The following is a 26,228-nucleotide window of genomic DNA, read 5'->3' as shown; positions in this document are numbered from 1 at the left end:
CTGAGGTGACCAGAGATCCTGCATGAACTATAGACGGTCTTTGGAGCCCAAAGGTGGGGGGGTTTGGATTTAGAATAATTTTATTTCCCTTCCATATAAAAGCAAGAAGGGAAACAGCAAGAAGGGAGTATTCATTGGTTGTTACATAATCTGGAAGCTTTGTTCATTTGAAAAATAAATAAATGAAAAATTTCCATGTTACATACCAAGAGACTTCTGAAACAGAATTATATTGAGGTTTAAAAACAAAAACACAAAAAAACCACCCTCTGACCTAATAGAGGTGGTTTTGTGAGTTCTGGCACTGCTTCTGTGATCTGGATGGCTGGAACATAGCTGTTTGATGTTTTTTCTTTTTGTTTTTGTTTGTTTTATCCTGGGTTGTATGGTTTTAATATGTGTTTACCTCCTTCTGTGAGGACCAGCAGCCATGCCACATCCCGGAAAGCTTGACAAACAGAAACTGACCTCCATGGTCTTCATGTTTGATTGATAACACTGACCTCTGAAATCCCAAGTGTATCCCCTTAGTAAGGGAGGACTGGGTCAGAGGGGAAGCTCCTAATGGGCCCTGCCAGGCTAACCACCTCCTCTCCTGGCACTCACTCACTCTGTGCGTGGGGCGCCTGGTGCTTGGCCATCTGGGTTGTAAACCTGAGGAAGGTGCCCAGAACGCCTGGCAGCTGTGGGCTCCTCTTAGTGCAGGGTCACTCTTTGTAGTTAGGTCAGGAGAGCCAGAGAGAGTGATGTGGAGAGCTCTGAAAGAGTCTGTTTTTAACTGGTGTCTCTGTCCTTTTACTTAGGTGGCTGAGATCACGGGTGTTGTGGAAACCGCCAAGGTCTACCAGCTTGGTGGCACCAGAACAAACAAAGGGCTACAGCTACGGTAGGGGAGGTGCGGCGGCGGCAGCCTCAGCACAGGCACTGCCTGTTGGAGCTGTTGTTCTCTCCCAGTGTGACGTTTCTTGTTACAGTAAATTTCTGTTGTGCCCAGTGGGGACTTAGAGGGGAAACTTATATTCTGCCTTTGCCCGTAGGGAAAGGTAGGGTGTCTCCCTCTCACAGGGGAGATCCGGGACAAGACGTGGTGGGACATAGAGAAGGAAAATGTCAAGCTCCCCTCATCCCAGAGCCCTGTAGGCATTTCCTTGGTGACCGTGGTCAGGAGGCTTGCTTCTATTTCTGGCTGTCACTAACCTCATCTTCTGACAAGTCAAGCCACCTTTCAGGACTTCGTTTCTCTTCAGTAACATATTTACTGAGTGCTTGCTATCCGCCACTGTTCTGGGCATCAGGATAGAGGCAGAAACAAAGTAGAAACATGAAAATCCCTGCCCTCTTAGAGCCTGAAAATTCTAGAGACCCTATATGAAAAGGAATAGAAGTAGTTTGCCAGGATCACTGAAAATAACAGATAATAGACCCAGCTGTAGCATGGCCTAATTTGGTCTCTGTGGTCTCCATTCTCTTCTCCTGGCACTGTCATCTTTCTTGGTCTTCTTGAAAAGGGCCAGTTGGGGGGCACCTGAGCAGCTCAGTCGGTTAAGTATCGGACTTCAGCTGAGGTCATGATCTTAGAGTTTGTGAGTTCGAGCCCCGTGTCGGTCTCTGTGCTGTCAGCTCAGCCTGGAGCCTACTTCAGATTCTGTGTCTCCCTCTCTCTCTGCCTCTCCCCCACTCTCACTCTGTCTCTCTCTCTCTCAAAAAAAAATAAGTAAACATTAAAAAAAAATTTTTTTTAAAGCAGTTTCTTTCTAAGGAATGGAATTTCCTTGTCATTCAAATATCTACATAGTATTTCATATTCTCGCTGCCAGTTGATTGTAACATTTTATTATAAATGGACTTTTGAAGCACTAGCCAAGTCGTTTTGTTGTTGTTTTTTTTTTCCAGTGGTAGCTGTGATTCTTTATCCTGGCTGCCCATTAAACAGCCTGGGAGGTATTGTTTGTTTAATTTCATTGCCTGGTTCCTACTCCCAGAGATTCTGATTCAGTTGAGCTAGAGTGATGCTTTGGCATTAGAGTTTTTAGGTCTTCCTAGATGATTAGATGATTGGAATTTCTAGATCTTCCTAGATGATTCTAAAGGGCACATAGGATTGAGAACCACAGAGATAGGTGGTTCACAGTCTGGTAGGGTTGTTTTGCTGGTACTGCAGTTAACATACCCATTCTTGGAGATGCTTTCTCTTTTTTATGTAGGCATGGCAATGACCAACGAGTGTTCCGCCTAGAGTTTGTCTCAAACCAGGAATTCACTGAAAGTGAATTCATGAAGTGGAAAGAGGCGGTAAGTGGATAGATAGCACCTACCAATTGTTCATGAAGACCCTGAGAAAGTCTCTAAAATCCCTTAATAAGCTTTTATCATGTTTTGGTCTAGATGTTCTCTGCTGGCATGCAGTTGCCCACTCTAGATGAAATCAATAAGAAGGAATTGTCTATTAAAGAAGCTCTTAATTATAAATTCAATGATCAGGACATTGAAGAGGTAAGAAACCTGGTACCCCAGAGATTGGAGGTTCAGTAAGAACCAGTGTTAGAGAAGATCATGACTTTCTTTTCTTTCCCTATATCTTGATATGTTTAACTCTGCATAAGGATTGCATAAGGATGAGAGAATATTGATATTACTACTTTAGTTATAATTAAGATTTTCTCTATACGCTCTCATTTGAAATCCTAGAGTAAAGACGTGTATTTAGAGTTCAAGGATCTGTATTCTGCTAGGCTTGGTCCTTCATGAGTTTCCTTTCTCCAAAACATTTTGGTAAAATTCTTTGATCTCTGTTCTCTTGGACAGTGGCTAGCCTTACAGTACCAGGTCCCTGGGCTGCTGCTGTTTATTGGTGCATGTTCCTTCAGACTGTCCCAGAAGAATCTCCGTGACCCTGGAAGCAGCATAGTATCCCTTGGAATGAACTCGCTTTCTCTCTCTGGGGCATGACACTGCTGTAGGAAGAGCAGCCCCCTCTTAACTAGCTGCTTGCCTCCAAAATGGGCTCATTTAGCCTGTCTACAAAACTAGTTTAGGAATACCTCACTGCTGGTATCTCCTCTCTGGTACAGATTGTAAAAGAGAAAGAAAGGTTCAGGAAAGCTCCACCCAACTATGCTATGAAGAAGACTCAGCTGCTAAAGGAAAAGGTGAGGACTTGCATTTGAACCTCTTTCCTCATCCTGAAAGGTGTAGAAATCAGACTTGTTCATCCTCTGCTAAGTTAGTGGTGGCAGGATTGGGGGGAAATGCTGGGCTCCAGCATAAGCAACACAGGGCTTTCCAGGCAGTGAAGCAGCATCCCTTGGCCATTTTCCTTTCTATAAATTGAAATTGATTGTGTCTGTTCTGTTCCCCTTACTTTCTAGAAAGTCCCTTTAGTTTCGTGTGTAATAAGACAGAACCCAGGGTAATATCAGCACTGGGTCTGAACAAATGATACTGCCAAACCCAGCTGAGGTGGGTGGCTTTCCATTCTTCACATCACGATGGGGTGAGCCTTGTTAGGGTGAGTCAGCCCCATGGGGCCTGGGTTCCAAGGTTAATGTTAGATATTGCTGCAACCGGGGGCCCAGAGCCAGATAGCTATATGACAAGGTGTTACTACTGTAATAAGAATTATACCTTGCATTTGTAAAGTTTGTTTTCAGCGTTCTTTCATATCTCCTGTCATTTGTTCACTGTGTGAGATGTCTTGCCTGTGCTGAAAGTAAGGGGATACTTGTTACAGAGCCAGTCATAGCCAAAAACTCACACTTCTCTCTTGTGCAGGCCATGGCTGAGGACCTGGGGGATCAGGACAAGGCCAAACAAATCCAAGACCAGCTGAATGAGCTAGAGGAACGGGCAGAGGCCCTGGACCGCCAGCGGACCAAGAACATATCTGCCATCAGGTGTGTTACAGATCTGTTTTGGTTGGGCTCCTTTCCCGGACCCACAGACCTTGCCACAGTTATCAGGTGAGCCCGTGGCCTTGCACATGCTGTGCTTGCACTGGCTGGATGAGGCTCCGGGGTCAGGGGTCAAGGCTCAGTGGTTCCCTCCCTCCTTCCCCAACCGACTGACTCACACTTTTACTCACCCACAGTTACATCAACCAGCGGAACCGGGAGTGGAACATCGTAGAGTCTGAGAAGGCCCTTGTGGTGAGTAAACAACTTTATTTGGATCACTGAATACCATTTTAATTAATAAAATGATATGAAATCTTCTATACATCTTGCTCCAGTTAATTTTTTTAATTATTGAAGTAACATGTACTCTTCACATCCACGTGTTTGTGTGCACACATAGACCCATAAGACGTATTGATTTATAGTGAAAAGCAGCAGTCTTCTGCCCTTCTTATCCCTCCCCATCCCATAGATTCTGCTCCACAGGTGTTCGTCTTTCTCGGTTTCCAGTTTTGTCCTTTTGTTGTTGCTCCCATATCTGGTCTGGTGTTCTTGAAGAGAAGAGGATGATACATGACTTTGACTCTTTTAAGCTCTTGCAAAGACTGTTACGTATGTGTAAGCTAGGATAAGTGAAGGCAGGGAAAGAGACGCAGTTCTGTAACGCATGCTCTCTGTTTCAGGCTGAAAGTCACAACATGAAAAACCAACAGATGGATCCCTTTACCAGGCGGCAGTGCAAACCTACCATCGTTTCTAATGTGAGTGCCTAAAGAGGACGTTTTTAGTCAGGACCTAGATTCTAGGACAGAAAATGAATTCCATTAGGAGATTAATAAGGAAGTTAAAAATAATGTTGTCTTAGTGGGATTTGCTTGCCTCAAACTCTTGGGTCTGGCTATCTCTTTTTTTTTTTTTTTTTTTTTTTTAATCTTGCTATAGGACATATAGGTAGTGAAAACCTGGCATGGATTTGTAGAAACGTCTGGACTAACCCCTCCTTTGGCAGGGTGGGTTTACCAATGTGGCAGACGTTAGGAATGTGTGGGCTGGGCCACCTAGGGCCAGGCTGGCCTGGGCTGGGCTTCAAAGCTTTTAATTGCCTCTTTTTTGCTGCCTTGAGGAAAACCCCACTGAGCTGCTGATGGGTCCACTGTGGTGCTTGTGATGTTAGTGGTGGTCGACGGGTAGGACTGTGTGAGCGTTAAATCTCTAAAATAACTTGATTTTCTCTCTCAGTCCAGAGACCCGGCTGTTCAAGCTGCCATATTGGCCCAGCTGAATGCAAAATACGGTTCTGGAGTGTTACCAGATGCTCCAAAGGAAATGAGCAAGGCAAGTGCAGCACTGTCCTGTGGCCTAGATGCTTGGCTTCTTTGGGGCCTGATCTCTCCCACCTGGAGGAACATAGTCTTTCACTTGCAGCCCTTTCCCCGTCCTGATTGTTTACAAACGTAATAAACAGCTACTGAATTTTAGCCAGACAACCTAAGTGCTAAACCCAACACCACTACTTAACTAAAGCCTTGATTACAGCTTTAGGCAACTGACATCTAGCCCTCTGAGCCACATTTTCTCCTATGTAAAATGGGGATAATACTCTATATCCTGCTGCTCCGCAGGGTACTAGGAGGAACTGATGACACATAAGCATCAGACCGTTGTAAAGGTGAAAGCTCTTTGAAAACTGAATGTCAGGGGCACCTGGATGGCTCAGTTGGTTAAGCGTCCAAGTCTTGGTTTCGGCTCAGATCATGATGTAATGGTTCATGAGTTCAAGCCCTGAGTTGGGCTCCAGGCTCATAGTGTGGAGCCTGCTTGGGATTCTTTCTCTCCCTCTCTCTCTCTGCCCCTCTCACACTGGCTCGCTCTCTCAAAATAAATAAACTTTAAAGAAATTTTTAAAAAAAGAAAACTAGAATGTTAAGTAGAGAAACTGCCAATTTAGAAGCAGATTTTTGCCTAAGTTAGGTCTTTTCCTGTGGAGTCCACACTGTCCCAGGAATTCCTGAAACCTTGGGTCAGAAAGTAACTTATTGTCTTAAGCCCACCCTTTCTGCCCCACACCACAGACATGAGCCTTCCCTCTCCTCTTTCAGGCTTCAGAAAAGAAACCACCTTAATGGCCTCTCCTGTCCTCCCTCTGAGGGAAGGAATCAGAAAACGGCCTTAGCTTTTTTTTTTTTTTTTTTTTTTTTTTTTTTTTTTTACTATTGGTGACCGCTGCTTCTTGAAGTCCTCTTGTATTTATGCTTTTATAGTTAGTTTTTCTCTTAACATTGCAGGGTCAGGGAAAGGATAAAGATTTGAATTCTAAGTCAGCCAGTGACCTCTCAGAAGATTTGTTCAAAGTACATGATTTCGATGTGAAGATTGATTTACAAGTTCCCAGCTCAGGTAGGTACAGGTGGGGGGAGTGGTGATGGCTGAGGACCAGATGGCAACATGGCTCTCTCAGTCAGTGGGGAGGCCTGATTTTAGGGAAGAAGTGCAGGTGTCTACTCATCATTATTTATAGAGGCCAGAGTAAGCGGGGCTGTGGGCATGTTTTGAGAGGGAGCAGGGACAGTCAACCCGACTGGAAGGAGTGAAGCAGGAGACTCAAAAGACTTCGTAGGCGCCTCAGATGCCAATTTGCTCTTCTTTCCCACAGAGTCAAAGGCTTTGGCCATCACCTCCAAGGCTCCACCAGCCAAAGATGGGGCTCCAAGGAGATCTCTAAACTTGGAAGACTACAAAAAACGGCGAGGGCTTATTTGAGCGCACCCAGCCTGCTGCTTCTGACCCTGCATGCCCCATCACAGTGTCCCACCTTTCCTCTTTTCCTTTGATTTGCCCTCTTTGGGCTGGAGCAGCAGTAGAACTGGGAAGAGACTCTAAACTGCCAGTCATCTGTAATATAAACCATTTGCTGTATAGACCTCCCTTGTCTGCACCATCTCCCACCAGCCCCCCAGGCCTCTCACCCAGTGTGGGCCTGGGCTCTCTTGGGTTTTATCCATGTCTTTAGATTTGTGTTTGCCTTTTTTTTTTTTTAAAAAAAAAAAAAAAAAACCAGCACAGTTCATTGGCCACTCTGCACACATTCAGTATTAGCGTGGAGCTGGGATTCTTGCTGTAGCCCCTGGGGGCGACAGCAGCAGCACTGGGCGGCCTCCTCCGCAGGCTGCCTTGGACCCAACCATTGAACATTTGGCACCGGACACTTGTGGAGGGAGTGGGGACTGGGCACCTGCAGCCCTCCTCCCTCTCTCCTCATCTTTCTCTTCTTCCCATCTCTGCAGAAGAGAGGTTTTCAAATCCAATTTAGTTTCCAAAAAGTGTACATTTGTGGGGAGGGAGGGGGGGATGTTTGAGAGAGAGAGAGAGAGAGAGAGTGTGTGTGTGTGTGTGTGTGTGTGTGTGTACGTACGTGTGTGTTTGTGTGTGTCTGTAAGTGCGTGGATTTTTTTATCATTTTTTTAAAATGCAGTACTCTTTGTATCGGTCTGTCATGGGTCTATAGCTGTTTCAGATTTTTTTCAGCTGTACATGAGCATCTGAAACTGCAAGAAAGAAACTCATTAAATGTGATTCTTCTTACTAAACAGGCCTGACTGCTGTAGCTGTGTAACATACCCTCCCCCACATCCTCTCGCCCCCCATCCTCCCTCCCCCACCTCAGAGAAAACACCCCAGTTTGCCCCCTGCCCTGTAGGCTGTGTCCTGGCAGGTGGGAGGGAAGCCCACGGCCAGGTAGCAGAGAAGGCAGTGCAGGTGTCTTGCTCAACCCATGGGTACAGCCTACAGCTTCTCGGCTGAACATAGAGTGTCTTTTTCCCACCCCATGTTCTTGTCTCTTCCTAGTGATTCTGTTTTGCTCTTTCGGAAAGAATAATGTTTTGTTTTTTAAGAGAAAGTATTCAACGTGAATGTGGAGAGAACGAACACAAAAAGATTTAGGTTGCAAATGTTACAAGCATGTGCAGTTTTGTGTGTGTGTATACATATATATATGGTAAGCATATATATTGTTGTGCAGCTAGGGTGAGGCCAGCAAAGAAGTGTGTATGTCTTTATGAAATGTTTGAAAAGAGATAAGCTGACTGCTTGATAATCATTCTCAGGTGTAAAGCTCCAAGTGTAAATAAAAGTGGCATTTAACAAATCTTTTCAGAACAAAGTACAGCTGACTATATATACCAAGAACTAAGCTAAAGAAACAGCTGAGAGCTGCTGAGTCCCACAAGAGGGAGAGGAATTTAGAAGCTCTGCTTTGTACTTCATCACCCTACTTTTCTGTAAGGAAGTGGGATGATGGGAAATCATGGACTTACGTTGTATTTAAACATACAAAATGAACTTGGTGACTCTTCTGGGTTTAGTAGAGCTTCGGTGTTGCTTTAACTTAGTTTACACTTTTTTTATTTTAAAAAAACAGCAATGGATGGTTTTTTAAAAGTATTGTGACTGTAAAATTGGTAAACTGTGACTGTAACATAGCTCTGTGGTAGCTGTGACACAGTTCGGTTGGGCTAAGGTGGGCAATGGACTCATTAAAATCATATATACTTGAATAGTCCATTGACCGAAACCCTTTATAGACTGTTGTGTAAATGTGGAATCACAGACTGCTAAACATTGCCCAGACTCCGGCAGAGCCCTGGAAGCTGCTGGGACCTCTCCTATCATGACAAACCTGGACTGTTTTTTTTTTCTGGTTTTAAAAGACATGAAATTATAGAATCCATATAATTTGCTGGAGTCATTCTGATCCACCATGTAGATCTGTATTTAGTATCATTTGGATTTGGAGAAGTGTCGATTACATTATGGCTGTGTAATAAAATTTTTATTAAAACTGCATCACACTGTAGCCACTTTGCCACTACCTCCCCACACACAGCTGCCAAAAGTTTCGTTCTGAGGTGCCAAAACACAGCGAGGAGAGAAGCCAACCAATTTATCACCTGAGTCGTCTCCTTGGTGATTGGAATCAGGACTGAGAATTTGTCTCCAATCTCCCCTGAGGCAGGGCCTCTGAACCAAGATCTTGACCAGGCAGAAGATGTTGGCTTTATCACACACCCCTCCTCCACAGCCCCCACACCCCCACCCCCAGCTGGGCTTCTTGGCTGTTCACTTGAGGTATTTCTTACGCTGGGGAGTTGCTGCCATGGCTCCCTACTCCACACCTCCCCCACTCCATGTGGTTTCAGTGTTGAAGGGTGCGGCACCTAAGGCTGTTTAACACATTTTTCACTTCCTTCCAAGAGGCAAAAAGGCCAATGTCCATATGCCTGGCTCATGATGTATAGATCTGTTTGTCTGTCTTGCTTCTGACAGGTGCAGGGAAAGTCTGCCTGCAACTTCCCTTCAGAAAGAATGCTTTTGTTCTGTTTCTGTAAAGTCCCGAGCTGTCACTCAAACTGTACAGATAATTGTAAATAAACTTTACACCCTGTTTTAACAAGGGGATCGGAATTAATCCAAGGATTGCATCCTCAGTGGCAACTCTCAAAGTCATGTTTTCAAAGTCCAAGAAAGCCTCTCTTTTGCTTGGTTTCCCTCCTTCCACTTCTCTTAGCCTAACACCCCCCAAAAGTGAAAGTGACTGCTTTCAACTCTTTAGCAACCTGGTTACCCAGAAGCTTCTCTAGTGTGGTAGTTGTCTACAGCCAGGGAGCCCTCCACTTGGCCTGGTTTACTTCCTATCTTGGAAGATACCAGCAACCTTTAACAGAACTAGGTAGGGCCCTGATAACACTGCCTAGCCCTAGTGAGAGGCTGGTGCTTCCAAGCTTTCAGTTGGCCTTTGCTACGCTGTCTCCTGCCTATCATGAGTGTGCAGAGGGAACCCAGGGACTGGTGACCATGGAGAAAATACTGATAGCCTTTCATCGATCCCCCAAGCTAGGGAGATCTGGAACGCCTCCACTCCCTCATTCGCTGAGGATGTGTCTCAAAACTTTCTGGCCATGCTTTAGGAAGCAAAATCCTGGATCATCTATTTCCCTTTATAGATGGGAAGGTGTGAGGTGACAATGGTAGGATCCCAGTCCAAGCCTGCCTCTGGTACTCGGAGAGGTGGGTCCCTAGAGCTCGCCCAGCAGCTGTGCCCAATGAGGTTTTCTCCCAACTCATCAACACTCCCACCACCTGAGTGCTGGCAGCAGTGGGCTGGCTAGGCCCTAGAGAGCAGGGATTCTGAGCAGAAAACAGCCCTATCTGCATCTCCCAGGATGCAGTGCCTTGGGGCAGGCATACCTGAGGGCAGAAAGGAAGCTGCCAAAGGCAGAGAGATGTGGAAGGGAAAGAGGTGCAGGGTCAGTCAACTTCATCTTCTGGCCTTGGTGTGGGCAGCTTTCCTTGGGTAATCCTGGGTGGCAGTGTCCAGCACCTCTTGGGAACTAGGAAACCATCAACCCCCAGCATGGAGTTTTTGCGTGACTTCACTGACCACTGAGGTCCTCTGAGCTCCCTTGAGGAGGAAAGTGTTGGGGAGCTGGAGGGAACAGCAGCACTAAAAGAGGGCCAAGAGGTAGCCTGCCTTCTCTGCAGGGTTCCCCAGGCCAGCCCCAGTCCTGGCTGAGCAGAACCTGTAGCTGGAGTTTCTTTACTCTGCGTGGGGGCTCAGCTACCGCAGCATAGGCACATCTAGGGATTCCAGATGGTGCTCTGGACCCAAAGGAGAGCCAGGAGCCACAGGACACTGCAGGCTCAGTACAGGGTTCATATCTCTGCTCTGCCACTTACTACCTAGGCCTGAGCTAGTTAACTCCTCTGAGCCACAAATCTCCCATCTTTACAACGTAAGATCTGTCAGAGTGGTCTTAAAGATTAAGTGTACCTTTCCCCAGAAGGGGTTCAATAATGCTGTTGTTAGAGCAGAGGCCACTGTTCTTGGGAGGAGAGACTTCAGGGGCAGAGTGGCGGGGGTGGGGGGTTGGGATAGAGTGGGCAGTGAGTTGAGGGACAAGGTGGAAGCTGTAGGAAACCAGGCAGAGTGGGGGGCAGCGGAGCCTCCAGAAGCTGAAGCACTTAGTTCAGGAACTCCTGGCAGCAACCACCTCCAGGGTCAAGAAATTCTGCTTTCAGGTTGAGATTACGAGCGTGGGCACTGGAGCTGGTCTGGGGAAAGTCCAGGGAAGCAGAGCTGCTTTTTGGCCTGCCCTTGTTGCTTATGTTCTCTCCAGAATGGACAGTCTGAAAGTGGCTCAGAAGACTCCCACCTCACCACCACCCCAGCAATCTCAAAGATTGTGAGGCTTGACCTACTCACCACCACCAAGAGTAATTAAAACATACAAGCAGTACCAAACTGGAAAATATGTGTAAAGATGACTAAGAAAATGTTCTGATCTTTCCCACAAGGACTATCTCGATACCTTCTTTAAAATATCAAAGGAATTTTTTTTCTTTTTCAGCTGTCAGTGACCCTGGTTTGAAAAGTGCATGCAGAACAGACACATGAAAAGATGCTCAACATTGCTCATCGCATCATCAGAGAAATACAAATCAAAATCACATTGAGATACCTCACACTGGTCCTAGTGGCTAAAATTAACAACTCAGGAAGCAACAGATGTTGGCAAGGGTGTGGAGAAAGGGGAACCCTCTTGCACTTTGGTGGGAATGCAAACTGGTGCAGCCCCTCTGGAAAACAGTGTAGAGGTTCCTCAGAAAAAAAAAAAAATTAAAAATAGAACTACGCTACGGCCCAGCAATAGCACTACTAGAAATTTATCCAAAGGATACAAGAGTGCTGATTCATATGGGCACAAGTATCCCAAAGTTTATAGCAGCGCTATCAACAATAGCCACATTACGGAAAGAGCCCAAATGTCCATCAACTGATGAATGGATAAAGAAGATGTGGTATGTATATATACATACATACACACAATGGAATACTACCCCTGATGAAAAAGAATGAGATCTTGCCATTTGCAACAATGTGGATAGAACTGAAGTGTATTTTGTTAAGTGAAATAAGTTAGAGAAAGACAGATACATGTTTCCACTCATATGTGGAATTTGAGAAACTTAACTGAAGACCATAGGGGAAGGGAAGGAAAAATAAGTTAACAGAGAGGGAGGCAAACCATAAGATGCTCTTAAATACGGAGAATAAACTGAGGGTTGATGGGTGGAAGAGGTTGGGGGGAGGCTAGGAAAATGGGTGATGGGCATTGAGGAGGGCACTTGTTGGGATGAGCACTGGGTGTTGTATGTAGTAAGCGATGAATCACAGGAATCTATTCCCGAAGTCAAGACTACACTGTATACACTGCATGTTAGTTAACTTGACAATAAACTATTAAAAAAGAAAAAAAAAAAAGTGTAGGCGGAGACCAGGTCTTGCTCAGCTGCAGACACATTCACTTCTCACCTGGAATGCACTGGTCTATCTCCACTGATTTTCCTTGGAGAACACCTCCTCACCCTACAGAGCTCAGCCGAAAGGTCACCTCCTCCTGGAAGCCTTCCTTGATCTCCCCTCCCAATCTGGTTTGGGAGCACCTTCTACTGGCTCTCTCCCTAGAGCAGCACTCACCAGGTAATGGAGGGCAGCACTCGCCAGGTAATAATTTATGAGTCCCCACCCTGAGCCTGTTAGCTACTTGGGTCTGCCGCATATCCGCAGCACCCAGCGCCACCTGGCACTTAGGTAACGCCCAGTAAATGTGGTGGAGGGAAGGGGGGCAAGCGGATGTCCAGCGGAGCCAACGCGTTCTGGGGCATTCGGTCCCACCTGTCCCTCCCATCCTGTCCCCGGACCGCAGCGCCCAGTCCTTTGGGGTCGACCAAAGGCAGCGAGAAACGCGGCTGCGGCAGGTAGGCCCGTTCACCCCAGGGCTAGTGTGCCGCCCAGCCCGGACGAGCCAACACCCTTGACTTGGGCTCGCCCACTGGGGCCGGCTGCCCGCACGTGCGCGCGCACCTCCAGCCGTGGACGCCAGCAGGATGCGCTTCCCGGCGACATCCCGGATTTGGGAGCGGGGCCTCGGCTTTCAACACCCGCGTCTTGGGGCCTGCGCGCGACTTCCCGGTGGCTCTTTTTGTCCGGCCACCGGATGCCTTATGGAGTCGGCCGCCTAGCACCAGGGGTGGAAGTCAGGCTGCAGAGAGGTCACCAATGGAATTAGGGGAGGCACCCACGCCCTCGGGCACAAGATTCAGGGAGGTGTCCTGGGGAGGATCTCGGGGACAGAGGCCGACCGACAGGCACCCACAGCATTCTCAGAGCAGTTCCTTGGACCGACCGGCAGCCGCATCCCTGACCTCATATGCTCTCGGTCCCCTGTGCCTCCACTAGGCCGCGGGAGAGATCCTGCGGGTTCTGAGTTATGAAGAGAGGGAGGAGGGAGAACCACAGGAACACAGGCTCCTGGGAGGGATGGGAAACCTTGTTTCTGAAGTGTGTCAGGAGAGAAAATGTTCTTATTGCGCATACACAGGCGCGGTGACACATTTTGTTTGTTTTAAACCAGAGTGATTCAGATGGTGAAGGGTCAGCAAAGGCTGCTGGATCCCCAGCCCTGCTAAACTAGCCTAGCTCGAAATCCCAGAATATTCCCATCAGGTCTATCCATAACGAGGTCAGAGATTGCATGGGGAAGGAAGAGAAACCTTCTCAAAGAAAAGGGTCTGGGGCTGTCAGGTGAAAACAGCCATTCACTCCTCTTCCCAGGAGGAAGGAGACCTCCAATTCTAACCCCACCCTCAAGTTGCCATTGGCCCTGGCTTTGGCCAGCCCTCCAGCGCCCTCTCTAGTTTGTTCTGGGCAGAGATGGGCCCCAGACTGACCAGGATGGGGAATGGTTGGGATGCATGGAGTCCCTGAAAGGGCAAGGTCTTAGTGACAGCCCCTTGGAAAAAGAGCCATGTAGCACCCTGGGGCCTGTTTTCTGATGGGTCCTTTCTGGTTTCCTTTCTCCAGAAGACAATGTAAAATGATACACCACCATTCCATATAATGAAGGGAGGTCATTATAGGAACCACTCCTTGTATCCTTTTCACCTAGCACAGTGCCTGGTTTGAGGAAACTGCTCAAGGGAAGTTTGTTTTCTCTGTGAATCAATGAATGGATCACAGGTATTGTCACAAAATATTGGAATCTTGGGGTCAGGAAGTCCCTTGGAGGACACCAGATCTCACAGAGCACATCTAGGAGTTGTTGACCAGAATAAGAACCTGTATCACTTGGTCCAGAGGAAGATTTGCCACCACCCTGCCCCCAACACACAGACACACACATGCACACACTATAGAGGCTCTGCTTTCTCCGGGGAAGCTTTCAAGGTCCCTCAAAGCAAAGGCAGTGCTCTGTCCTTTCTCCCTCAGGTGAGAGGGCCTGCCTGTGGCTCTTGGGAAGAAGAAATTAGTCCTGTGCCTGGCAGGGAATGGCGAGCAGTGACTTTACTCCTGCCCCTCAGGGTGGGGAGAGAGGGGCAGAGCTAAATAAGGCAGGTTGGGGAATGAAACCAAACCTCCAGAAAACCCTCACCTCACACACCCTATTTTCCAGGCCTCCCCCTTTCCCAGCTTTGTGCCCACTGTCTTTACTGCCTAGGAGGGATGTAGCTCCCAGGCCTGATAAATCCCGAAAGCCATGGAGAGGAGTGAAGACTCAGACACTCTAGAGAGAAGGCCTCAAGGGTACAGGAGGATCCCTGAACTGAGATGCCACAGAAGAAGAGAGATCAGTTTTCTCGTCAGACACATAACTGGCCTTGTGAATAAGGCAGAGAGACGCACATGGCCTATCTCAGATTAGCCACCTCATGTCCATCAAAACCTTGCAACATTCCTCTATGCCCCCGTTTCCCATTTTTGCAACACACAAGAGGCCTTTCCTCCATCTATATAGTAGTCTGATTTTCTCCACAGCACTCTACGGGTAGCCATCTACTCACAGCTTCAAGAACTGTGGAAACTGAGGCACAAACAACATGATTCCAGGATTTGAAAGGTCATTCCTGGCTCAACTAAGACAACATGAGAGCCCCCTGACCTTGTCCCACTGCTATATCGGGACCCCCGGCTCTGCCCCAGTATGTGCCCCTATGCTTTCTGCCTGTAGTAGGTGGAGGCAGACTCTGCCTTCCTCGGATAAGGAACTAGAGACTGAACTATAAGATGCTAATAAAAGAAAGTATGCACGGCACAGGAATAGAAGTCAGTGGATCTAGCCAAGACTCTCTGGCTTTTCCACCAACTAGCTGTGTGGCCTTGTGCAAAGACTGTAACCTCCTGGGTTGAGCCATTTAACTCCTTTGTTACTTCTCCTGTGTTTTGAGGAGAACAGGATGCACCTAAAGGTCCTTCCCACTCTAAAAGTCTATGAAATTGGGGCCCCTGAGTGGCTCAATTGATTAAGCAGCTGCTGACTCTCGGTCATGATCTCATTGTTTGTGAGGTCAAGCCCTGCATTGGGCTTCGTGCTAACAGCAGGAAGCCTGCTTGGGATTCTCTCTCTTCCTCTCTCTCTGCTCCCTCCTCTCTCTAAATAAATAAACATTTTCTAAAAAGTCTATGAAATTAGCTCTCATTTCAATACCCATTCCCAAGTTTGTCCTTACCTTTCCACTGAGGGATACTTGGAAAATATGGCAAAGAGCTCTTCTTTGGTTTCTGGGCTTAGGACAAGTGCCTAATAGAAGAAAAAAAAGAATTGCCCTTGAGTTTTCTCTTGGCAGCCAGCTCCTGGCTTGCTTGTGCTTCCAACATTGTCGTTTATATATATATATATATATATATATATATATATATATATATATATATATATATATCTCACAAACAGTAACAGGTGCACAGTGCATGTTCCCTCCTCTCATTTCCCTCCCACCTTTTCAGTTCTGGCGAGTCCTTGTTGACCCTCCCCATCCCGGGTTTGCCCCCAGCCTGCCCCTACCCTGAGGGCAGTACCAGTCCCACCAGAGACCAAGGTAGCCCTGAAAGAGGGAAGTGAGTGCAGGAGACATGGCTTTTGAGCCATCAAGCTCTAGAGTACGCCCTTCACACACACCCTGGCTCCTCTAGATCTCTGTGCCCACAGAAAGTAGCCATGTGATTTCCCAGGTTCTCTGAATAGTCAAACTCCTGTATTTCCTCCTTTGTCTCCTTCCCCTCCACTCATCCTTCCACACTTTTACTTTCTTCATCAATTCCCCCAGGACCTTCTCCTTTTTGCTCTGCTGAAGCTTCCCATTTTCTCTCTCTGAACCCTCCTTTTGTCTCCTCCTGGGCCATCCTTGAATCTAGCTGAAGGGAGATGAGGGGAAGGAGAGCTTCTTTTGGCCTTCATCAGCATCAGAGGCAATCCTTCTGGGGCATCCTGCCCCACAGGGTCCCCAACAATCCTGAGGCACGAGGCACCTGAGGAGGGATCCTCCCCGGTGGCATTTTGGGGGAAGACAAGAAATGCTGTGAAATACAAACTCTACATAAAGCAGCCCTGCAGTTCAGCGGACCACTAACTTGTGAAGTGGCCAAATACTGCACCACGATGCCATGGATGAGCCAGCGTCGTGGCTCTCTTACCCTGTCACAGCCACAACTCTGGGTCAGGTGAGGTTTCCCTAAATTTACAAAGGGAAGAGACGTCAAAGATCACATCTAGAGTGTGATGAACCTGAGACTGGCTCTTCCTACCACCCACACTAAAACTATTCTCATATTGTATAGATTTTACATCTTTCATTTTATTTTATTCTCCTAGCAATTCTGTGAGGTAGACGACAACCCTGCGGAAAAGAATCAACAGTTCAAGGAGGTGAAAGGACTTGCTTAGGATCACACAGCAGACTACACGCTCCGAATTCCACAGAAAAAGGAGTCAGAAGGGCACAGCCCCTGCCAGCCAGTAGCCAAGGGATGCTGCCCAGGACTGCGCCAGGACTCGCCGCGAGATTCAGGCCCCGCCCCCCTGACCTTGTTCTCTGCCAGCTGAGAAGTGGGGAGCTTGGGGGGAAGAAGCCTCAGGTCTTGCCCAGGACAGAGTCCCCACTTGGGCGCACGCCCTGGGGTGAGGCTTCCCCAGGAAGCTGATGGCCTTGCATTCCATGCTGAAGGAAAGCCCGGAGACCAGGAATCCTTGGCCCAGGATGGATCGTGGAAAGGAGCCGGAGGGACTGGGTAGGAGAGCGAGAGCAGGACCAGCTCCAAGGCAGTAGGGCCCGGGGGCGGAGCGACCCCTCCGGTCTCTTCGAGAGCGGGGACAGAGAGGCTGCGAAGGCCAGGCCCTGACTTTGTGTCCACGAGGTCTGAGCTTCCCGGTCACCTGGAGGAGCAACAGGGAGCCCTTGGAGGCCCGCGCTTTCTCTGAAAGTGAAAGGAGTGGGCGGGGGGCGCGGCCGAGGCGGGGCCCAGGCGGGCAGCCGCGCAGGCTCCGCCTCGGGGCAGTCTCGCGCCGGGGGCGCTGAGCGTCTCCAGTCCTCGCTGCGCCGCGGGCTGGTGGGCTTCGCTGAGGCTCGCGTGCGGGGAAATGACCCTGCCCGGGGGCCCGACGAGCATGGCGCGGCCGGGGGGCGCGGGGCCCTGCAGCCCGGGGTTGGAGCGGGCCCCGCGCCGGAGTGTCGGGGAGCTGCGCCTGCTCTTCGAGGCGCGCTGCGCGGCGGTCGCTGCCGCCGCCGCCGCAGGGGAGCCCCGGGCCCGCGGGGCCAAAAGGCGTGGGGGACAGGTCCCGAACGGGCTTCCGCGGGCTCCCCCTGCCCCGGTGATCCCGCAGCTGACTGTGACAGCTGAGGAGCCGGACGTACCCCCGACCAGCCCGGGGCCACCGGAGCCGGAGGGTGGCTGGCTCCCGGCCGTGGGCTCCTCACACCTGCAGCAGCCGCGCCGCCTCTCCACCTCGTCGCTCTCCTCTACTGGCTCCTCGTCGCTGCCCGAGGACTCAGAGGACGATCTGCTGAGCGACAGCGAAAGCCGGAGCCGCGGCAACGTGCAGCTGGAAGCCAGCGAGGACGTGGGTCAGGTATGGGCCGCGGGGGCGGGGCCAGCGCGGGGCGCGGGGGCTGCGTGCGGCGGACCCAGCTCTGAGCTGGCTGAGCGCCGACTTCTGCGCTAAGCTCCCTCCGCCTGGGGTCCTGCTTAGCAGGAGCATGGGGTTCTCAAGGACGCGCTGCGCTGACCTCCCTCCTTGGCAGTTTTCACCCGGCTTCCACCTGCGGGTCGCTGCCCGGGCCCTGGGGCGTCTAAGAAAGAGAGGGAGGAGGAGTCTGCGACCGGTCGCGAGCACCGGGTAGGGCGGAGGTGGAGATCGTGACTTGCTGGCTGCGAAGTGGGGCTGAGGGATCGGAGGGGCTTGGTCTTGCCCCGCGAACTCTCGAAGAGAGAGGGGTGAAGGAGTCTCCCTCTCTCCCCACCCCCTCTCCCGCGCGGCGGCCCCACCCGCCGCCGTTGCCACGGTTTCCCTCTCCTGAGTGGGAGTGGAGAGGCGCTCCAGGCTCTGCTCGGGAACCGCCGCCGTCTGCTCCCGGCGCCCGCACAAGATGTGGACGCAGAAAAGGGAGGGGCTTGGGGCTGGGGGCTCCGGTAGGGAGTGGGACGCAGCCCTCCCCGGGTTTCCTGCTCCTAAGGAAAGCCGGGAGGAGGTAAACTGAGGCTGAAAAGCGGGATCCGCCTGCTAGTCCCTACTCCGGTAACCTGGCTGTTCCGGTGCCAGGTTTGACCCTCAGATAACCCCGGCCAGGGTGCAGCGAAGTCATTCCCATGCCTGCCCCTCAGGGGTGTGCGGCGCCCGGGATAGCCATCTTGACCCCCTCGTTTTAACCAAGGCCAAATACTTTAAATAACTACCCGCGGTCAACGCGAAGGAGTTGCTCTAGATCCCCGTTATGCAAGTGTCCCTGGAGTGGAGGGAGAGGCGAAGGGCGTCCCGCAGGCTCTGGTGGTTCCGAGCCTGCCCAGAAGGGCGGTGAGAGCGGCGGACACTGGGCGCGGTGGGGAGAGCCCTGAGGCGCGGCCTCTGCCTGCTGAACCCGGGCTTCGCCGCTCGTTCGGACTGGATGAGGCGGAGGAGACTCTGTAACGACTTGCAGTGGATCTGTGAATCAGTTACCCGCTGAGACGTACATTCTCCAGAAGGCAGCGTGGTTTGTAAGGTACAAGAGGGAAAAGTCTCATAGAGCAGGAGCACACAAACGCGCACACACACGCACACACCCCGCCGCAGTCAGGTGTAGGGTGCGGGGAGTCCCTCTCTCCTCCGCGGATGAAAAGGATACCCCTCCCTGATCCGTGATCATTCCTAGTACAACCCTGGCTCACAGAGGGATGCGGATGCCATCGAGGAATCTCCAAAGCCGTGGAATGTGGGGCAGTGAGAGGACTCCTTTCCCACCTCCTCCGAAATCCGGAGCAGTAGTTCTGGGTGCACAGTTCCCCGGGTCAGATCTCTGACAGCTGAGAGGCGGGATCAGGAGAAAGGACGCCAGGAGGGAAGCGCCCCCCGCCCTCCGCCCCTGTTTCCCTCTTCCGCCTACAGTCGGAGGAGGGCCCGGGGCCCAATCCTGCCTGCAACATAGGCACGCCGCCTGGGGTCAAGACTCCGAAGACCAGCTGCAGCTGTGCCCTAGGCGTCTTCGGCCGGCCTCTCCCTCGCCAAGCTTCGCCTTCTATCGGCGCAGCCAGGAGCTGGAGCAGATGGCCGCTGCGGGCCCTTACAGCTCCAAGGCTGCGTCTCCCAGGCCTTCCCAACCCCCAGCCCGCCGGGGCCTCCCCGAAGGCAAACAGCCACGGCGGCGGCAGATAAGCCAGTAGGTGTTGACAGAGGCTGCCTGCGCCCGCGTGGAAGGGCCAGGCTCGGACTTTGCCTCACGGCCGGTCGGGGAGCGGCACAGAGTGCCCGCCTAGGCTGCCTTCAGGGCTTCCCCGGTCAGGAAGCTGAGGCCATCGGTTGGCTGACGGTGAAGGATGCGCCGGGAGAAGGGTCCTGCAGCAGAGCTCGGGAGCTCCCAGCTTGCCAGGCCCTGACACTAGGGCATGGGTAGATAATGGTATAGCTGGAAGCAAGAGGCGGCCCTGAAAGTCTCCAATTTGCCTCTGCCTGACACATCTTTCCCCAGCTCCTAGGAGCACCACACAGCCTGCCCAGAGCCTGGAGCTGGGCTCCCGGCAGGGTACTATCCTGGGACTGGGCAGCCTGCCTCCTTCCTGGGGCCTTTCTTCTGGAAGAGGGAAAAGTCACGGGCAGAGAAACCCAGACAGATCAGGAGAGGAGTTGGGGGCCTATCCCCAAGAGCAGCCAGCATGACTGTCCTCTTAGGCCTTGCCTGCCTCTTAAAACAGTTTTGGGGTGTTGCTGTAGGGAGGGTATCTGGCTCCTGTTCATTTGGTTCTCCTCTTTCAGTGCTCTAGGATGGGTAAAGAGACCTTGATGCCATCCTGTCCTGGACCCAGAACTCCCACACTTCACTTTTCACTAATTATAGAGCAGAATTTAGGTTAACAGACTTCCTTTTTAAAAAGCAAATGCCCCTGGGAGGGTGAAGTCGTGGGTCACTTATACCTTAGTGCAAATCATTTTATAAATTTAAACTGATTGCTCCCACCACCACCACCACCACCACCACCATCACCACCACCACCACCACCACAGGGAGTGCTGGTTTGATAGGGCAATGGGAACATGAGGAGGGGGTTGGGCTGGCAGAGTGCTTCAGCCCAAGACTGAATGGCTGGAGGTAGGGAGCCAGAGCCAGAGTCAGGAAGAATGGGGATGAGTATCTGGTGTGCTGTAAGAAGCAGGAGTCCTCAGGGCTTCCAAATGGAGCTTGGACAAAGGAAGGTCTGAGGCTAATGTCCAGCCAAACCCTTCCCAGAGAGAGATGGTCCCTGTCTAGCCCCAGGGGTGAGGATCAGAAGGTGCCCCTGTGACTTCCTCAAAGACTCTTTCACATAATCAGCTCTCCTGGGTTTTTTTGCCCCAAGATGCCCAGGCAGCCTATGGGTGTGAGTTGGTTTCCCAGACTTCTATGGAGGGTAGGCTGGGCCCAAGGTTGGGGCTTTGGCCCTGTTTCCAGCTAGAAATAACAAATCTGCTTTTTGATATCCATATAATAAAAGCCTTACCTGCTCAAAAATATCTTCCTTGCTGTTGTTCATGTGCCAAAATTCCCGCCCACCCACTAAAGAATGACTCTTCAGGAGCCTTTTTGAATACATGCATTTTTATCTGCATTATGTTCCCTGGAGGAGGCAGCTCCCTAAGATGGATGGTGGTGAGTTCATTGATACTTGCATAGACTCCTTCCGTGTTTGACCATATCCCTCACTGGCAGGGGAGCTAAATTCTGTCCTACCAACCTCAGGAAGTGGCTGGGTGGGTTCAGATGAAACCCCCTTGTAACCTGAATGGCTGGAACCAGCCTTAGTTGCTGCTACTCTTGGCTGATATGATCCTCACAAAATTGGAGGAGAATAGGTGATGACCCCATTTTACCTCAGCTTGGAAGCAAATCAGTGCTGTGTTATCATGCATCAATCAAGTGACAGTAGCCCAGGACTGCAGGCACTAAATCTTCTTCTACTGGGCCCACCTCCCACCTTCCATCCCCACTCACTGCTCCCACAAAATCCCAGAAGAAGGGATGGTGTGGTTCTCCCATCTCACCTAACCCAGGGCTGGCTCCCTCTTCCCCTGGGGTGGCTACAGAACTAGATATACCCTCCAAGTCCATTCTGGCCCCACTGTCCCCAAGCTTCTGTCAGTAGGCCCCTAAAGCTGCCTGAAACCATACCATTAAACCCATTCCTTTGGATGAAGACAGAGATGTCCAGCCAACAGAGAGGAGTTTGCAGGCAGATCTCAGTGTTTCCCCAGAGAGCAGACAGCCCACCTTGTGGCTGCAGATTGCTTCATCTTACACAAAGCTCTTTCTCATGCAGGGTCCCATTTGACCCCCAAAGGGAATTGGGGTGGTAGAATGGATTTTGGAAACTGATGGGGTAATTGGGACATGGGGGAGGAGGTTGGGCTGGTAGAGAACTTCAGCCAGAAGCCGGGAGGCTGGAGGCAGGGAGTGAGGGGATGTTAACTCCTCTGAGCCTTGATTTCCTTCTGTAAAATGGCAATAATGCTACCACCCCATGCTCTTGCTTTGCATGTGAATGATTTGAAAATAATGAGTGGGAGAAGGGGGTATAGGATGGTGCCACTGAATACACATGGCGCATACATCTTCCTGGAATTTTACTTGAAGATTTGGAGGTGGGAGAGTTTTATAATAAAACTTGGATTTATTATGCAGCAGAATGCAAACCTTGCATGTATTTAAAGAGTAAAAAAAGGAGTTTTGAAAGAGATGTCATGTTTCTAGTGGGCTGCTTCTGGCTACACCCCCAGATCCCTGGGGGTTGGACACGTGATCACACCCTAGTGTGCCATGTAGGGACTTCAGTAGGAAAGTAGGAGCAGTGCTTTCTGATGGAAGATGAGAAGCGCCTGGCAGGCAGTAGGCGGTCAGTAAATGGTGGCTCGTGTTATGGCAGCAGCTCTATCCTCCCAGAGGAAACAGGCTCACACAGATGAAATCCTCACTTTGGTTCACTCAGCTAAAAAGTGACAGAACACATGATTCCAGTGCCCTGTCACCAACCCCTATCTCCTCCCCATGGGAAAGCAGCAGACTTCCCCTGTCTAGGCCAAGTTCTCCCTCTCCCTCTTGGAATTCTCTCTGATCAGGGAGGCTGTATTTCTGTGTTCCAGCCCTATAACTCCTGCAACACATATGCAACTCCTCTGAGGCAAGTACCCCTACGAGGAGGCAGCAGACACACAGTTTGGATGAGCAAACCTGTGTACTTTAGAGGGTGGACACAGGGCTGATGAGTTTTGGGTGGGAAAAGGAAAGGTCCAGAGTCTGAGCTGCTCTCTGAATTGGGTGGAGGCCAGAAGCCATGGTCATGAGGCAAGAAGCACACCAAAATCTACATTTCCTTCCCGGTTTCATCTAAAATGATAGGCTCTCAGCTCTGCATCCCATTTTCAAGGCTCAGGTTTCTGGGTCTAGATCAAGACCAAGGATGCCCCGAGCCTTGCCAACTGGTGAGGAGTGAAAAGGCATCAGGAATAGCAAGAGGGTCTCAGGGAGCCCTAAGCCATTCTTTTCCCAGGCCCTGCCAGGCTAGCCTCTCTGTCCTGGGCCTTTGCAAAAGTTTGTTTCCATGTTTGTCTCCCTAAATGAGAGTAGCCAATGGTCCAAAGTGAACGAAACAAGAATCCAAATTTGTCCAGTTTCTGCTTCATGCCAAGGAATGGGGCTGGGGAGGATGGAGCCTGTCACACTCAAGCCTCATTTACTACTCATAACAACCCAGGGAGAGTGATTATTTCCCCATTTTACAGATGAAGAAACTGACACTCAGAGGCCTGTTTCTCAGGCCCCAGAATCTCCTGAGGCAATGTTAGAAATGCAAATTTTTGGCTCCACCCAGACCTACTTAGAATTTCCCCCTGGGGCAGACCTGAGCGTCTGCATTTTTTAACCGGGGGTGACCATCAGGTGATGTTCAAGCTCAGGAAAGTTCTAAATCCTTGACAGAGCACTTTAGTAACCTGCCCACTCAGCTCAGAGCAGCAGGAGTGGGGTGCAAACCTGAGCCCTTTGGCATTAAATTCAAGGCTGTTTTCAGCACAGTCCATAAGCTGGATATCTGCCATCACCCTGTGCCCATCTCAGTGTCCTCCACATAGGCTCACAATAAACTTTCCTTGAGTGAGTGAGTGACTGAGTGACTGAGTGAGTGACTGAGTGAGTGAGTGAACCGTGGGTCCCTAGCTACTTGCGGTGGGTTGGGGCAGGAGACCCTATTCCAAAGGAGGGCGGGCTTAAGCACTGCTGAGACGCCAACGTGCACACTGGACCGTGTCGCTTTCAGAAAAGCCACTGGCAGAAGATTCGGACCATGGTGAATCTGCCCGTCATGAGCCCTTTCAAGAGGCGCTATGCCTGGGTGCAGCTGGCTGGGCACACGGGTGAGCACAGGGCAGGCGCCGGTGAGGTGGGTGGGTGTCTGGAGTAGGAAGGGACCAGGCAGCGCTAACTGGTGCCAGTCTGCAGGGAGTTTCAAGGCGGCTGGCACCAGCGGGCTGATCCTGAAGCGCAGCTCAGAGCCGGAGCGCTACTGCCTGGCGCGGCTCATGGCGGACGCGCTGCGCGGCTGCGTGCCCGCCTTCCACGGCGTGGTGGAGCGCGACGGCGAGAGCTACTTGCAGTTACAGGACCTGCTCGACGGCTTCGATGGGCCCTGCGTACTTGACTGCAAGATGGGCGTCAGGTACACGTGTCATGCCTGGCTGGGCGCGCACACAGGGAGGGGATGAGCGCTCTACCGGGTGCCCAAAGCCGCGCTGGACCGGGTCCAGGTGTGCGCCGTCTTACGCCCCGCCGCTGCCCGCGCCTCCGCAGGACTTACCTGGAAGAGGAGCTGACCAAAGCCCGCGAGCGGCCTAAGCTGCGGAAGGACATGTACAAGAAGATGCTGGCGGTAGATCCGGCGGCTCCTACCGAGGAGGAGCACGCGCAGCGCGCGGTCACCAAGCCACGCTACATGCAGTGGCGAGAAGGCATCAGTTCCAGCACCACACTGGGCTTCCGCATCGAAGGCATCAAGGTGGGCCAGTCCCGCTTCGCTTTGCAGAGCCCTGTCCCTCCCTCAGCCCTAACCCCGCCGTGCGGTATCTGCCCTGTTGTTGACCCCCACCACGAGGCACCCTCTGGCGGCCTTTGTGCCGTCCCTGCAACTAACGTCCTGAGAGGTATTGCTGCTCTAGTCTGATCCTCTCCCCTTGAGCTGAGGAGAGACACGGGGACCCTGACCCTTCCTGTCCCATCTCCTTCAGAAAGCTGATGGCTCCTGCAGCACCGACTTCAAGACGACGCGAAGCCGGGAGCAGGTGATTCGTGTCTTCGAGGAGTTTGTGCAAGGGGATGCGGAAGTGCTGGTGAGCGCCGGATCCTAGAACCCTGGGGTGTTGGGGAAACCTGAAAACGAGGGGTGCCCCTAGGTCATCCGGTTTAGCTCCCTTGCCGTGACCCGCTCCCTCCCCCCCGCCACACATCGTAGCATTTATCCCACCTGGGGGCCTGTGTCTTCCTCACCACGGTATTTGCCAAGCCAAGTATGCTTCGTGGCCCCTAATTTTAGCAGAGGCTCAATTAGTGTTTAATTAATTTGCCTTCCTCTCCTACCCTGTTCTCTCCAGAGGAGGTATCTGAACCGCCTGCAGCAGATCCGGGACACCCTGGAGGTCTCTGAGTTCTTTAGGAGGCACGAGGTAAGAGGGGTAGGCTCAGGTGCGGGAACTGTGGTCTGTGAGGGCTACAGCAGGATTAGGATGGGGGGCTTCTCCAGGAAAGGGCCGTGGGCTGACCATGTGGGGCTCGACAGGTGATCGGCAGTTCGCTGCTCTTCGTACACGATCACTGCCATCGCGCCGGTGTGTGGCTCATTGACTTCGGCAAGACCACGCCCCTCCCCGACGGCCAGACCCTGGACCACCGGCGGCCCTGGGAGGAGGGCAACCGCGAGGACGGCTATTTGCTGGGGCTGGACAATCTCATTAGCATCCTGGCCAGCCTGGCTGAGAGATGAGGCTGGGCCCTGGTTCTGACAGATGGACCTGCGGCCGTGTCCACACCATGCATGCAGCCAGAGACTGAAACCCTGCGGTGCCGGGAGGTTCACACGGTTCTGAAGGCCAAGTGCCAACCACCATGGGACGCACTGCACGAGCAGGGGGCTGTCTCCAACCGATGGCACTAATTAACCCAAGGAAGGGGGTAGGGAGGCTGGCTGGGACAATGGCCTCCTTCCTCAGCCCAGCTCTCTTGAGGGGGCTGCATATCTCTCTAGAGAGGCCAGATAATGAATTTTATTTCGCAGACACTAGATCTATTGGTCTAACCTCCCACACTACAATGGACAGCCTTTGCCAATAAAACTCAAAGACACCAGCTTTGGTGACTCAGGCCTCATCCCCTCCCTCCTCTGGTCCCTTTCTTACTTCCCTAGCATCCTTCATGTCTAGGCAGATCACTGGAGGGTATGAGAAGAACTCTTTATTAGAGGCATTTGTAGGGTTGAGGGCTGCCCAGACGAAAGACACTTATGGGTGCGGGAGGGAAGGGTAATCCAGAGAAGCCTTCCTGAGGGAGGCGATTTCAACCTCTGGTCCCAAAGATCAAAGGCTGGGAGTGTCCAAGCTCTTCTCCAGGAAGCCTGGGCTGGTTTCCAGGATGGAGAGTCCACTGGTGCCTGGCCAGCTCTGAGACAGGCCCAGACACGCAGTACAGACTGCAGGGGACAGAGGCTACTGGAATAACAAGCTACCTAGAAGCCTGAGGAAG

At 51.3% G+C, this 26,228-nt stretch overlaps 2 protein-coding genes and 1 long non-coding RNA gene across 3 annotated transcripts in view; 2 read left to right on the top strand and 1 right to left on the bottom strand.

The window, feature by feature from the left end:
• The window catches only part of RTF1 (RTF1 homolog, Paf1/RNA polymerase II complex component), a 50,294-nt gene extending 41,556 nt beyond the window's left edge, over positions 1-8,738 (top strand). The window contains exons 9-18 of the mRNA XM_027066972.2: positions 804-886; positions 2,205-2,292; positions 2,386-2,493; positions 3,072-3,149; positions 3,772-3,893; positions 4,088-4,145; positions 4,577-4,654; positions 5,133-5,228; positions 6,179-6,290; positions 6,547-8,738. Of these exons, the coding sequence (XP_026922773.2) occupies positions 804-886; positions 2,205-2,292; positions 2,386-2,493; positions 3,072-3,149; positions 3,772-3,893; positions 4,088-4,145; positions 4,577-4,654; positions 5,133-5,228; positions 6,179-6,290; positions 6,547-6,653 (930 nt within the window). The 3' untranslated portion in view covers positions 6,654-8,738. The remainder of the gene's footprint in view (positions 1-803; positions 887-2,204; positions 2,293-2,385; positions 2,494-3,071; positions 3,150-3,771; positions 3,894-4,087; positions 4,146-4,576; positions 4,655-5,132; positions 5,229-6,178; positions 6,291-6,546) is intronic.
• On the bottom strand, positions 3,907-19,327 carry LOC113601792 (uncharacterized). Its single transcript, XR_008299226.1, has 4 exons — positions 18,676-19,327; positions 17,637-17,824; positions 15,459-17,158; positions 3,907-4,444 (listed from the first exon to the last, which is right to left on the bottom strand). It is a non-coding gene; the product is annotated as an uncharacterized LOC113601792 (long non-coding RNA).
• Positions 16,967-25,623, top strand: ITPKA (inositol-trisphosphate 3-kinase A). The gene is made up of 7 exons (XM_027066973.2): positions 16,967-17,851; positions 23,758-23,854; positions 23,940-24,156; positions 24,288-24,492; positions 24,722-24,823; positions 25,085-25,156; positions 25,270-25,623. Exons 1-7 carry the CDS (start codon positions 17,363-17,365, stop codon positions 25,471-25,473), a joined length of 1,386 nt encoding a protein of 461 aa, XP_026922774.1. The 5' UTR covers positions 16,967-17,362; the 3' UTR covers positions 25,474-25,623.
• The last annotated feature ends 605 nt before the right edge of the window (positions 25,624-26,228 follow it).

The sequence above is a fragment of the Acinonyx jubatus genome, chromosome B3, assembly GCF_027475565.1.
Source record: "Acinonyx jubatus isolate Ajub_Pintada_27869175 chromosome B3, VMU_Ajub_asm_v1.0, whole genome shotgun sequence".
NCBI classification, from domain to species: domain Eukaryota; kingdom Metazoa; phylum Chordata; class Mammalia; order Carnivora; family Felidae; genus Acinonyx; species Acinonyx jubatus.
This window is presented reverse-complemented; position numbering and strand designations above follow the sequence as displayed.